Source organism: Chiloscyllium punctatum, chromosome 44 (genome assembly GCF_047496795.1).
Source record: "Chiloscyllium punctatum isolate Juve2018m chromosome 44, sChiPun1.3, whole genome shotgun sequence".
In the NCBI taxonomy this organism is placed as follows: Eukaryota; Metazoa; Chordata; class Chondrichthyes; order Orectolobiformes; family Hemiscylliidae; genus Chiloscyllium; species Chiloscyllium punctatum.
The window spans coordinates 13,668,936-13,681,273 of record NC_092782.1 but is presented as its reverse complement, the minus strand read 5'-3'; the positions used below and the strand labels follow the sequence as shown (position 1 = coordinate 13,681,273).

At 36.8% G+C, this 12,338-nt stretch overlaps 1 protein-coding gene across 12 annotated transcripts in view; it reads left to right on the top strand.

Annotated features, from left to right (window-relative positions):
- Positions 1–12,338, top strand: part of c2cd5 (C2 calcium dependent domain containing 5) — a 126,551-nt gene that overhangs the window by 52,703 nt on the left and 61,510 nt on the right. For 8 of the 12 annotated variants that reach the window (XR_011955273.1, XM_072562278.1, XM_072562276.1 and 5 more), the window contains exon 11: positions 5,496–5,561. The exons of the other annotated variants lie outside the window; for them this stretch is intronic. Coding sequence is in view for 7 of the 8 variants with exons in the window: in XM_072562278.1 (XP_072418379.1) it covers positions 5,496–5,561 (66 nt within the window). In the remaining variant the exon portion in view is untranslated. The remainder of the gene's footprint in view (positions 1–5,495; positions 5,562–12,338) is intronic. 12 annotated transcript variants of the gene reach the window in all.

The window sequence follows — 12,338 nt, the reverse complement described above, 5'->3', positions numbered from 1 at the left end:
ATGTAAATGAAGATTGAAGGCAAAGTTAGCAGTTTTATATTGGCAAAATTCACGCAGAATTTTTGAACAAGCTTACTAATTTTGCATGGGGGATTTACTATTTAAGATGTTTTTATTAACAATGGTGCTGATAACCAATACCCAAGATTCTTTATCGTGATACAAAATTAAAATACTACAGATACTGGACATTTGAAATGAAAAGTGAAAAAATTGGAAATTTTCAGCTGGGATTGAGGTGGGGGTGGTGGTGGTGGGGGTGTGGGTGTATGTGTGTGGAAGAGAGCGAGAGAGAGGGAGTGAATTAACATTTCACATTCTTGACTTTTCATGAGTTCGGAGGAATGACTGACCTTGCCATGAAATTCTTTGATCAGTTTACTGGAATTAGGTTTGGTTTATTCTCTGAGACTGTGTTTTAAAACATAACAAGTTATTGTTTCAACACCTCTTAAAAAATAATGGATTATATTTTTACTAGATATTTCTACTAAATGTCTCTCTTCTGGCTATATGGCTATATTTTGAAGGGGTCGTCAGTGTTTGCTGACACCTGAGCTCAGTACATTTTTAAGTGACAGTGTATCATAGAATTATACAGTACAGAAGAGGTCTTTCAGCCCATTGAGTCTGTACAGCTAAAAATATACTATTACCTACAGTATTCCATTTTCCCACACTCAGTTCATACCCTTGATGTTACGATGCTTTAAGTGCTCATGCAAGTACTTTTCTTAAAAGTAGTGAGGTTTACTACCTCAACCACCCACCCAGACAGTGCATTCCAGATCCCACACCTCCATCCTCTGGGTGAAAAATCTTTCCTCAAATCCCCTTTAAACTCCCTGCCTTTCATTTAGAAACTTATGTCCCCTCGGTATTGACCCTTCGACCAAGGGGAATAGTGCTTTCTAATCAGCCTGTCCACGCACCTCTTTCAGGTTCTCTTTTCCCCCCCCCCCCCCCACCAAACCTTCTCTGCTCCAAAGAAAAACCAGGAGCTTGTTCAGCCTCTCGCCATCGCTGAAATGCTCCATCTCCAGCAACAACCTAGTGACTCTCATTTGCAGTCCCTCCAGTGCACTCACATCCTTCCTATAGTGTGGTGACCAGAGCCAAACACATTGTTTCAGCTGTGGACCAAGTACAGTTCTGCACAGCTCCAACACTACCTCCCTGCTCTTATAATCTGTCTTTTCCTTTTTTTTAATCCAGTCTTGAATATTCCTAGACATGCACGGTTTTCTGGCCTTGTTGCTCCTTGTCTCACCCTGAAGAGGACATGTTAAGCATATACTTCACCCAGTACCTTTTTGAAAGCTTGACTGTGCTGTTGAAGATTTACCCTAAAGTAGCTGTATCAAGTCTATTTTGGCCAGATCCAGCCTTATTTTCATAAAATCTGTATTTCCCCAACCCAAAACCATCCTTCTCTTTTTCCATTACAAACCTAAAACTTACGATGTTGTGGTCGCTATCTTTAAGATATATTCCCCTAATGTCACCTTGAACAACTGTCCAGCCTCATCCCCTCACCCCTGAACTCGGTCCAACCCTGCACCATTCCCTACAGGACCATGTACATGTTGACATGAAATGTTTACAGGAGAGCTTTTTAAGGAATTTGCTATCTTTAAACAATGATTATCCAAATTAATATTGGAGTGGCTGAAATCCCCAAATATAATTATCTTATGAATTTTACATGCCTCCGTGAATGGACTACATACCTGCTTCTCAATTGCCTGCTGACTGTTTAAGGGTCTATAATATGCTCATAACATTGTGAGTGCCCCCTTTGAATTTCTGAATTCTATCCACAAAGCCTCATTTGACAACCTTTCCGTGGTATATTCCCTCCTTATTGCAGTACTTGACTCCATAATACTGCAACACCACCTCCACTTTTAGCATCCTCCCCATCTGCCTGAAGATCCTATAACCCAGGATGTTAAGTTGCCAGTTTTGTCTCTCCCTCAACCATGTCTCTGTGGTGGCAATTGTAGTTCCATGTATAAGTCCATATCTTAATTCAGCTATCTTACTTGTAATCCCCTTGACATTAAAGTAGAAGTCGTCCATTCTTCTCTTGCTTCCTTGAGGTGCAATGTGGCTAAACTTGGATCTGTCTCAGTTTCTTTTTTTTTTCCCCTGTTATGCTGGGTCACTATTAAATTAATGCAGTCAGTACCCTGCCTCTGCTTAACTAGTTTAAACTTCTCCCAGTGGCACTAGCAAATCTTCTCATTCTGGTTCAGATGCAGACTGTCTGGTGTGTGGAAGTCTGGTCTTCCACAGAAATGTAAAACCCCACTCCTGCACCAACGTCTGAGCCACACGTTCATTTGCTTTATTCTGCCTTTTCTGTTCTGACTAGCATGTGGCATTGGAAATAATCCTGAGATTGCAACATTCAAAAGCTTGCTTCTTAGTCATTTACCGAGCTCCCTGAACTCGTAGTGTTTTGTTCTACCTTTATTGTTTATATCAATGTGGAACTAGTTAGCTCAGTTGGTTGGATGGCTGGTTTGTGATGCAGAATGACTCCAACAGCATGAGTTCAATTCCCACATTGCTTGAGGTTACCATGAAGGACTCTCCTTTTCTGGTCTTCTAAGAGTATGGTGACTTTACCTAACTAATGTGGACCATGATCTCTATCTTATCCTCTCCCTTCAGGATGCCCTGCAGCTGCTCAGCAGCAACAGGGAGGCAACACACCATCTAGAGTCACGTCTGCAGCAGCAGACACGCCTGTCTGTTCCCCTAACTAATGAGTCTCTTGTCACTAATGTGCCTGCCTTCTTCCTCCTCCCTTCCTGTACAGTCAGGGTGCTTGTGGTGCCAGACTCTGGCTCTGACTGTATTCCCTTGATGGACCAGCACTCTTTTCAGCTTCCAGGACGGAAAACCAATTTGTGAATGGGATCCCAGGGGATTCCTGCTCACCCTGCCTGTTTAAACAGGCTATCCACGTACATCTCAGCCTTGTGAATGTGCAGTGTCTCCAGCTGCTGATCGAGCTTTGAAACTGAATATTTGACAGTGTTTCTTTCATCTTTTCAGGTTTCGTTCAAAATTAAGAAATTTGAAGCTAATGCATTTGCCCAAGTATCAAATATTAGAATAATAACATCATGTTGCAAACAGTGCTCTTCTCATTAAAGAGCAAAAATTCAAAACTTGGTTCATTTTACTTTTTCTTTGAGCGTGGATATGGTTAAACTTCAAAGCTATGTATCTCAAACATCTGTGTGGCAATTTTTAAAATTAATTTGTGTGATTTGGCTATCAACAAGACTGGCATTCATTGCCCATTACAAGGTGCTTTTGAAAAGGTGTTGGTGAAAATTTTTATCATATCATTGGGAGTCTATGTTGGGAAGGAGCTCCCACAATGCTGCTGATATGGGGATTTTATTTGTAGTGGTCTGATACAGCTTCAGAGGGCAGTTCTGAGTCAGTCATGATGATGTACAGCTGTGGTCACTATAGATTGCCCCAGATAAGGACAGCAATGTTTGTTCCCAGCAGACATTAGTGAATCTGACAGATGTTTGAAACCATCTGGCAACATCCCGGTCACAGTCTTCCATTTCCAGTTCACTTTATAAAATGAATTCAATTCACAAACTGGTGGGACATGTATTCCCTAGATCATTAGTTGAAGTCTCTGGATTACTTGACCATTAATGCAACCAATATGCATCTATACCCATAAAATTAAAACTAAATAAATTTCAACCAGATTTATAAGTGATTCCTTTTTTTTTGTTGTTGAATGTTTGATTCAATTTCTCTGAAAGAGAGTTTGGTGTAAGAGGATTTGATATTATGCAAATTAAAAATTCTGTACTTCAGATACATAAAAAATAGTAAATAATCACAGGAAAGAGCTAATGCCTAGTATTAACTTTTTTATTTTAAGTTGATTTATTCAACTAATTTATTGATTTTTATTTTGAAATCCTAGCCTCATGAAGAGGGATGAATTGCTCATCTTGACTATTCAAAAACAACGTATTGTTGATTTCACTGTGAATAACAATATGGACAGTCAATCTTGTATTTTTAGGCTGGGACAGTGTTAAAATTCCACGTTCAGGTTAATGAAACCTATATATTTTCTTTTGATTCTTTTGTAGAATGTTGTTACCAATGCCAGCATTTGTTGCCCATCTGCCAACTGGCTTGCGAGGCCAGTTCACATTACTGTGGATCTGGGATCACATGTAGGCCAGACCAGTTAAAAATGATAGATTTCTTGCATGAGCCAGCTGAGTTTTTGCTGCACTCTGTGATAATTTCATCTAGAACACGATCTATATATTAAAATATTTAATGAAATCATCTTGAACCAATCTACAATATCCTAATTCTGTAGAGTTGGTCATATTGACTAGTCTTTGTACAGTCTTATATCCTTCCCATTTATCAGTTTATTTATTTAAATCTATTTTTAATCTCTAAATAATTTCTAAGAGTTTTACCTTCTGAGTGTCCCTGTCTTTGATGAATGTAAATGTCATAGCTACTGTGGTGACATTTGAATTCTTGATCGCAGTTCATTAGTCTGAGCATTTTAGATTACTCGTCCAATGACATTGCCACAACACCACAACCTCACCCCACATATAGTTACACGTGCAAACTCAGCTGATTTTGGTTGGTGATCTATCTATATTGATGTGTTGCTTGTGTGTTAAGAGGTGATTTCCTCTTCCATGTTAAGTTTTAACTTCTTCAATTGTGTATTTTAGTAGTGGCTAATTGGGTATATTTGCATGCTGAAGTGTACAGGTCATGGCATATTATGTGACTTTTCACATAATTTCTTCTCACATTTCTATACTGTTTTTATATGGAATGGGGTTTTTGAGCAATGCTTATCTTTTTAGTGCAATAATGCTTTTATTGGGAGAAAAATAAAGTTCAATATTTTTAGTTTAAAATATTTAATAAAATCATCTTGAATCAGTCTGCAATATTATAATTCCATAGAGATGGTAATATTGACGAGTCTTTGTACAGTCTTGTATCCTTCCCATTTATCAGTTTATTTATTTAAATCTATTTTTAATCTCCAAATAATATCGAAGAGTTTTACCTTCTGAGTGTCCCTGTCTTTGATGAAAGTTATATTACTAATTTTGTGTTTGGTTGACAAATTAGTAGGGTAACTGTTTTGGAAAAGACATTTCTATTGAAAATTAATGAAAATGTGTGTTGATGTACACTCCCAATGAACAGCTAACAATATTTGCAACTAGTTTTCAGCCTTTTCTATTTTAAGGTATAATGGCTAAAAGCTGGTACTAGATTGAAGTAGCATGGTCCTTACTCTCTGGCCTGTCTGGATGAATGAACTTCTATTAACTCTATTGTCTGTGTCTTTCCAGTTCCTGTGGAGTAGTGTTGTCCTTGTTGTGCTCTCTGTATTGCTTACTTCGATCTGCTCCTATAACTGATCTACTAACTTGCTGTTTTGAACTCAGCCTTTGTCGGAATTATGGGTAACACAAGATCTTACAAACTGCTAGACTGGAATAGTTTCAATGCAGGTATTTTATAACTTCTTCAACGTTACACATACTGACCGAAATTATGGCAGCTCAGTGAAGTAACCTTCCATGGCTTTATCACCATAATTTTATAATCAGCCAAAGTAAATAATTTTACAACACTTGAAAGCACTGACTATTTATGAAACTAATGCTAATCAAATCAACTGTTCTTTGGTTGGTAGATCAAAATCAGTCTTAGGAAATAAATACTTTATTTAAAATGCAAAGCTTATTTAATTCCTTTAAACAGCAAAAGTTTAGCTGTTGTCTAACAATAACCAGGGACGACTTGCACACTACATGTGGCATAGTTTTAAAGGGTGTAGTAACTGTACTTCATTTTGAGCAGTACTGCGCACACGTTTTAACCTGCATGTCAAAGCATAATCTGACTTAACATATTTAATAAATCTGAGATGCATGACTTCACTAAGAGGCAGTTTTTAAAGTACTGAAATATTAGTCAATTTAATGTACTATCCCATCTTCAATTCAGCTAATGCACTGAAAGATATGAGATTAACTAGCAGAATAGAATCTTGTGTCAATGGTTCAGGATTAATCGTACCATTAGGTGAAATTTTAAATGTACTTTGTTATTTCAGGTTTGTTGCTTGTGCTTAAAGGATTTTACTTTTGGAGTATAGTCACTTATTTGGCCGGTTCATCTTTCCTATGTAACACATTGCCAAAAGTTTGTTAGAGCACTGACATTTTATTATTGATGAAATGACAATTTGAAATAATAGTTCAAGAATTTAGCTAATCATCTTAAATAGTAAAGAACAATTAAAGGATTTTTAGTTCTATTTAAGTTTTCATGAACGTAGGTGAGTCTTTGATTATTTTTCTCTGTCATTGTGAAGGTTAATAACTAGATGGAACAATTACAATGGTGCCAACCTTTCTGTCCTGATCGAATTAGTTTTTTTTTAAATATAGTGTTTACTAAGATGAGATCTTTAGTATCTAGAAATGTCACTTGTGTTTTCAGCATCAGGCATTTGATCAGTTCTGCTGCAGCAATGTTGAGAGAGTAAAGCTCTCTCGACTGTATCCCTCAACCTGAGGACCGATGGAACAATTGCATTTACCTCCCTCATAAATCAAATCAATTGCTCTTTGGAATAAGGAGCAGTTGTATTGTTGGTCAAACATTTGACCCCTTAGAGCCAGTAGGTAGATGGATGTCCCAAACTTCTGGGTAAAATTAAGCTAGATCCCAACATTAAAGATGACCATGTAACAATGTTCCCCCTTTCTCTTCAGCCTAAATCTCTCTATTTGATTAGCAACAGCTCGGAGAGATCAAATTTAGTTACTTTTTTTGGAAATTGCCATGAGCAGTTATTACTGACCTGGAATTTTGATTCTCAACACTTCCATTGTATTACTGTTCCACCAGATTTCTGGGACTGACAGTTTAGCATAGGGGTCACAGTGAGCTGAAAATGCCTAGCGCTTTCCTAGTTTCTTATCTTTTTAATGCTAGCTTTGAACAGCAGCATCTTTATGCATCTTTGTTCAGGCAAAAATATGTCATAGAAATTGGACATCAGATAGAAAGGAGGGTGATGACTTGTGCATGTTTTGAAGTGGCACAGCAATGACTATAAAAGGGAGTAGAAAATGCCAAGATATGTAGGTGTAGTTAAGACATGGAGCAGCAATGACCTGGTTGGCTGGCAGAACCAGCATGAATGGCTGAGTGACCTACTTTTATAGAAAATGGAGAGGGCTCTTCATTCTTTTAAGTTTGTTCACCTATTTATTTGGATCATGGGTAATCTGTGTCTCATTTCTGTTTACCTGACTTTGCTTCATAACTTCTGCAAAACACAGCATGTGTCAGTTTTGAATTTTTCAATTGATCTAGTTCCAACATCTTACTGAAGGAGGAACTTTCAGATTTCCGCCTAGCCTTTGAGATGCAATGTTACAAATTACTTTCACCCACAATGATTAACTGCAGTTTTAAGATAAAAATCACACAACACCAGGTTACAGTCCAACAGGTTTAATTGGAAGCACTATCTTTTGGAGCGCTGCTTCATCAGGTGGTTGTGGCTCACCTGATAAAGGAGTAGTGCTCTCAAAGCTAGTGCTTCCAGTTAAACCTGTTGGACTGTGTTGTGTGATTTTTAACTTTGTCCACCCCAGTCCAACACCGGCATCTCCAAATCATGACTGCAGTTTTGAGGTTATGTTCCTGAGTATTGGGCTCTCCCACAAGTATAAAGAAAATATACTAAAAGGAAGGGCTACAAAGATTGAAAGGAGAATAAGAAAAAAAATGCAGTGATAGAAATTAGAGAAGAATGGAGCTGGGTGTAGAAAAATAAGAACTGAGAAAGAGAAAGAAAGCAGAGTATCTAAGAGGTTTACAGTGTTCATAAGCCATTCAAATCTCCACATCAGATTTGCTTTAGTCTCTTTCACTTAACCCTATTAAATGATATCCTTTCCTTTATGCTTATGTTTTTATCTAGCTTCCCCTTAAGTCTACATGTGTTATTTCACGCTGCAAATCTCTGTGGTATATTCTTGCCACATTCTAGGTAAAGAAGTGAATTCCTGTTGGACTTATTGGTGTGTATCTTTTGTTTAGTCTCCTGCAAAAGTGGAGAAATTTCCTATTAAATTGTGCAAAGTTTGCTGAGTAGGAGAAAAGATTATCTCTCCGCTTTCTTTTTCCCGGAAAAAAGAATTCCAACCTATTCAAAATTTCCTGATGGGTTGAACCTCTCAGCTTGATACCATCCTTGTAAATTATGTTTCCACCTTCTCCAGTGCTTGTATTCCATTTTTTTAAAACAAAGCATGGAGAATAAAACTGTACACAGTGCTATAATGGGATTTTGGCAAGTTCAAAATTAGTGCTGTTTTTTCAGTTTTATCCCTCCAGAAAACCATCTGATACTTTGTGTGTGTGTGTGTGTGTGTGTGTGTGTGTGTGTGTGTGTGTGTGGTTTCTTTTATGGCCTCATGTGTTGCTTCCTTTAATCACTTGTGTTCTCTGTACTGTTGGATCCTTTTGCACTTAGACTTGACTTTTTGAAGGCACAGATTCCTTATTCTCCCACCAAAATGTGCCTGTTCCCAGTTATCTATATTTTAATGTTAAGGCTGAGGTAGGACTGGGATATCATTAGGAATTTTGCAGAAGGAGGATGATGGGATTGAGATCTCAAAGTATGGCATAAGAATACAGCAGCCCAGAGGAAATCAGTGACTGTCAGGGAGTGCGATGCGCACGCCATCAGAATGCAGAGTAGCAGCTGCAGTAAGACTGAGGCACATCTCTTGAATAGTTCTCCATTTCCAACAAAGCATTGGATTGGTGACAAAAAGGAAACTAAAACTAATAGAAGATAGGAAAGGCATGTAGGACTGGAGAAGCAAAATTGAAATGGAAGAGCAGAGAAGAACAAATAAACAAATGAGAAGTAAGAGATTTGGTTACAGAAGACTAAATTAAGAGGCTGTTTTGGCGCATGACTATTTTAAGAAGTGTTGAATGACGTGCTTTTCTTCAAATTTATTCAGATGATAATTCATCTGTGTGAACCTTGAGTGAAGATATGTGTAGATTCTAATATCTCTACCATTATTGAAATAGTTCTTTTTAATGTTCTTATTACTTTAATATTAGCCTTGTAAATGACTTTTTAAAAAAAAGTATATCATAGGTAATTTTCTGATATTCTGATTTGAGTATTTAAAGTAACATGTTAAAAGTTTTTAAAGAAGTAAATTCTTTGTTGCATACATTTGCCATGCTTTTACAAGGATGTCAAGATCATTACTTTAACCATTTCAGTGAGCTGCCATGGTTTTCTGTCTGTTTTGTCCCGTTCAGTGAAGCATGCCTCAACATGCATAGTATTTTTTGACTATTGTTCACTGAGAGAGTTCCTGTTGTATTGCCATTTTTCTTATTTTTACCTTTTTTGCTGCAGCAAATAGTAGTATTGCCAGCAATGTGTATTGTTGAACTTTGCTTGGTGCTTTGCATCATGCATCCTAAATTATTACCTCTTCAGCTTCAAGCTTAATTTATGTGAATTTGCATGCCCACTTGAAACTTCATGGCTCGAACTATGAAAAGGCTGCTGCTTCTGAAAATTTCCTTTTAAAATTGTACTTTTTCATTTTTCATCGCAGGTGCATTTTGTTTAATTGCATTGTAATCTTTCCTGCAACTGTTTTTGTTGAAGACGAGAGTTTGCATTTCAATTCCTCATGCAATGAATCAACTAAGACTTTTCTCACATTCTCAAACATTATAATCTTTGCTCTTCAGTGTTACACAGCCTTGCAGACTGCTGAATAAGAAAAAATGTGAAATAAGCTTTGAAAGGGTTGCATAATTTAACTTTAATTTTGCTCCTTAAGGAACCTAATGGCTTAGAAAGTCTGTGGCTGTCTATAAGTAATAAGCAAGGAGCAGTTTATGTAACTTAAATCTGATCACTTGCAAAATGTGATTAAATGTTTGTCTGCAGAAGTGCTACTCCACACAGACTAACACTATTAAAGAATGCAATTGGGAAATTACAAGAACCAGCTTACAATTGGGAACAATTTAACCTTTTGCTTTTCTTAATTAAAAACTGCACTCAGGATTGCGTGAATACATATGAAAGCATGATAATGTTGATATGAAGGAAGCTAGTTTCTATGTTTCCCTGTACATGTTTTGATTAAAGAGTATAAGTATTTTAAACATCTAATCTTGATGTTTTCAATATATTTGAATACTTGTTTAGCGTAAGGGTAAATGGATAACTATATCAGTTGATAAGCTTTTTAATTTTGTTGACATTAAGAGGAATTAGCCTCAACTTTTCAACTTTTCTATGTATTTCTTAGGTCACTTTATTATCAGTCATTCACTTGCAAATTGCCTTCATTCAGTGCAATGTATCTGCAAATCAGTACTACTCCAACCTCTCTTGCCTTCCTACTAGATTTGCTGGAGTGAAGTTCAGTTATAACATTGCCAAAGGTTCCTTGAATTATGTTGTAGGCCTTTATTGATTACCTGCAGTGCCTTCACTTGGAATGTGGGCCCAAGATGAAACTTCCCCAAGATGTACAGTAATATTGTTCCTTATCACTGTACTTGTCTTGGGAGATTAAAAAGGCTGACTTCCTGCTTGTAAAGCACATTGGGAAGAATTAGTTTTTAAAAATGATAACTGAATTGTATTTAATATATGACATCCTAACTAGCAGTAAATGGGAATTGTTTATTTAAATTCATTCATGGGTGTCGATGACTAGACTAATATTTTTATACAGAGTAGAAAGCACAGCTGGTCAGGCAGTATCCAAGGAACAGGAGAATCAATGTTTTGGGCATAAGCCCTTCATCATTCCTGAAGCAGCACCACACTCTTGATTTTGATCTTCAGCATCTGCAGTCCTCACTTTCTACTAACATTTCTATACACTCTAAATGTCTAGAGGGTTAAAAGGTAACCACATAACTTTGGTATCGGGTCATACGTAGATCAGATTAGATAAAGACAATTGATTTCCTTCCCCAAAAGCTAACTTTTATGACAATCCACAAGGATTACACGGTCACCATTAGACTAGCTGTGAGAACATTTTTTTATTCATTCGTGGCATGCGGGCGTCGGTGGCTAGTCTAGCATTTATTGCCCATCCCTAATTGACCAGATGGCAGTTATGAGTCAGCCACATTGCTGTGGGTCTGGAGTTACATGTAGGCCAGATCAGATAAGGATTGCAGTTCCTTTCCCTAAAGGACATTAGTGAACCAGATAGGTTTCTGTGACAATTGACAATGGATTCATGGTCATCATTAGACACTCTTAATTGAAATTCCACTATCTGCTGTGGTGAGATTTGAACCTGGATCTCTAGAACATGATTTGGATCTCCAGATTAACAGTTCAGTGAAAATGCCACTTGGCCATTGCTTCCCCCTAATTTTTAATTGAATTCAAATTTTACCATTTGCTTTGGTCGAGTTACATGGTTGAAGGGAGGTCTTTTGATAGATATTAAACTGCCTGTCTAATCAGGTAGGCCTAAAAGATCTCGTACTATTTGAAGAAAAAAAGGGTAGATCTCCTTCCTTGTACACTTAATCAGCATCGTGAATAAAGAATTTGATCATTGCAGTTGTACAAACAATGAGGTCAATGTGAAATATTTTGGGGGGGAATTCAAGGTTGCGAAGGGTGCAGAATGAATACAAATTCTCTAAGATCTACAATTTAATTTTAAAAGTTCTTCTGTTTCATGTGAAACTCATATGAAACTTTCTTTTAACTTGTTGATGGACAAGAAGATAAAGATGTAATATGGTATAAAAAGTGAACATTTTTTAGAAGGCTTAATTGTTGGATAGCAAAATAATTTTAATGCTTATTTCTCATGCTGTTATTTAGGTAATGATTGGCATGTTGACATGACCTATTCAATGTAGTTGTGGTTTAAGAACTTTATTTATTTGCACACTTGTTTCACTTTATGTACTTGGACTGAGTCAAGTTATTAAATCCTAAGATTGTCAAAAAAAAAAACCGGAACATTGCTCTTGGAAGTGTGTGTTAACAGGCATTGTTTCATTAGAGAGTGTTTAAATGTTAAATTTCATCCTGAATTTGAGGGTAATGCTCATTAAAATCATCAATTCGTGAGTATGTCTTCTTTAATAAAAGATTATTGACTTGTTTTATTCAAATTGGCAAAATTAAAAACAATTTGATAGATGCTCCGTGTGAAGACAATAAGAGA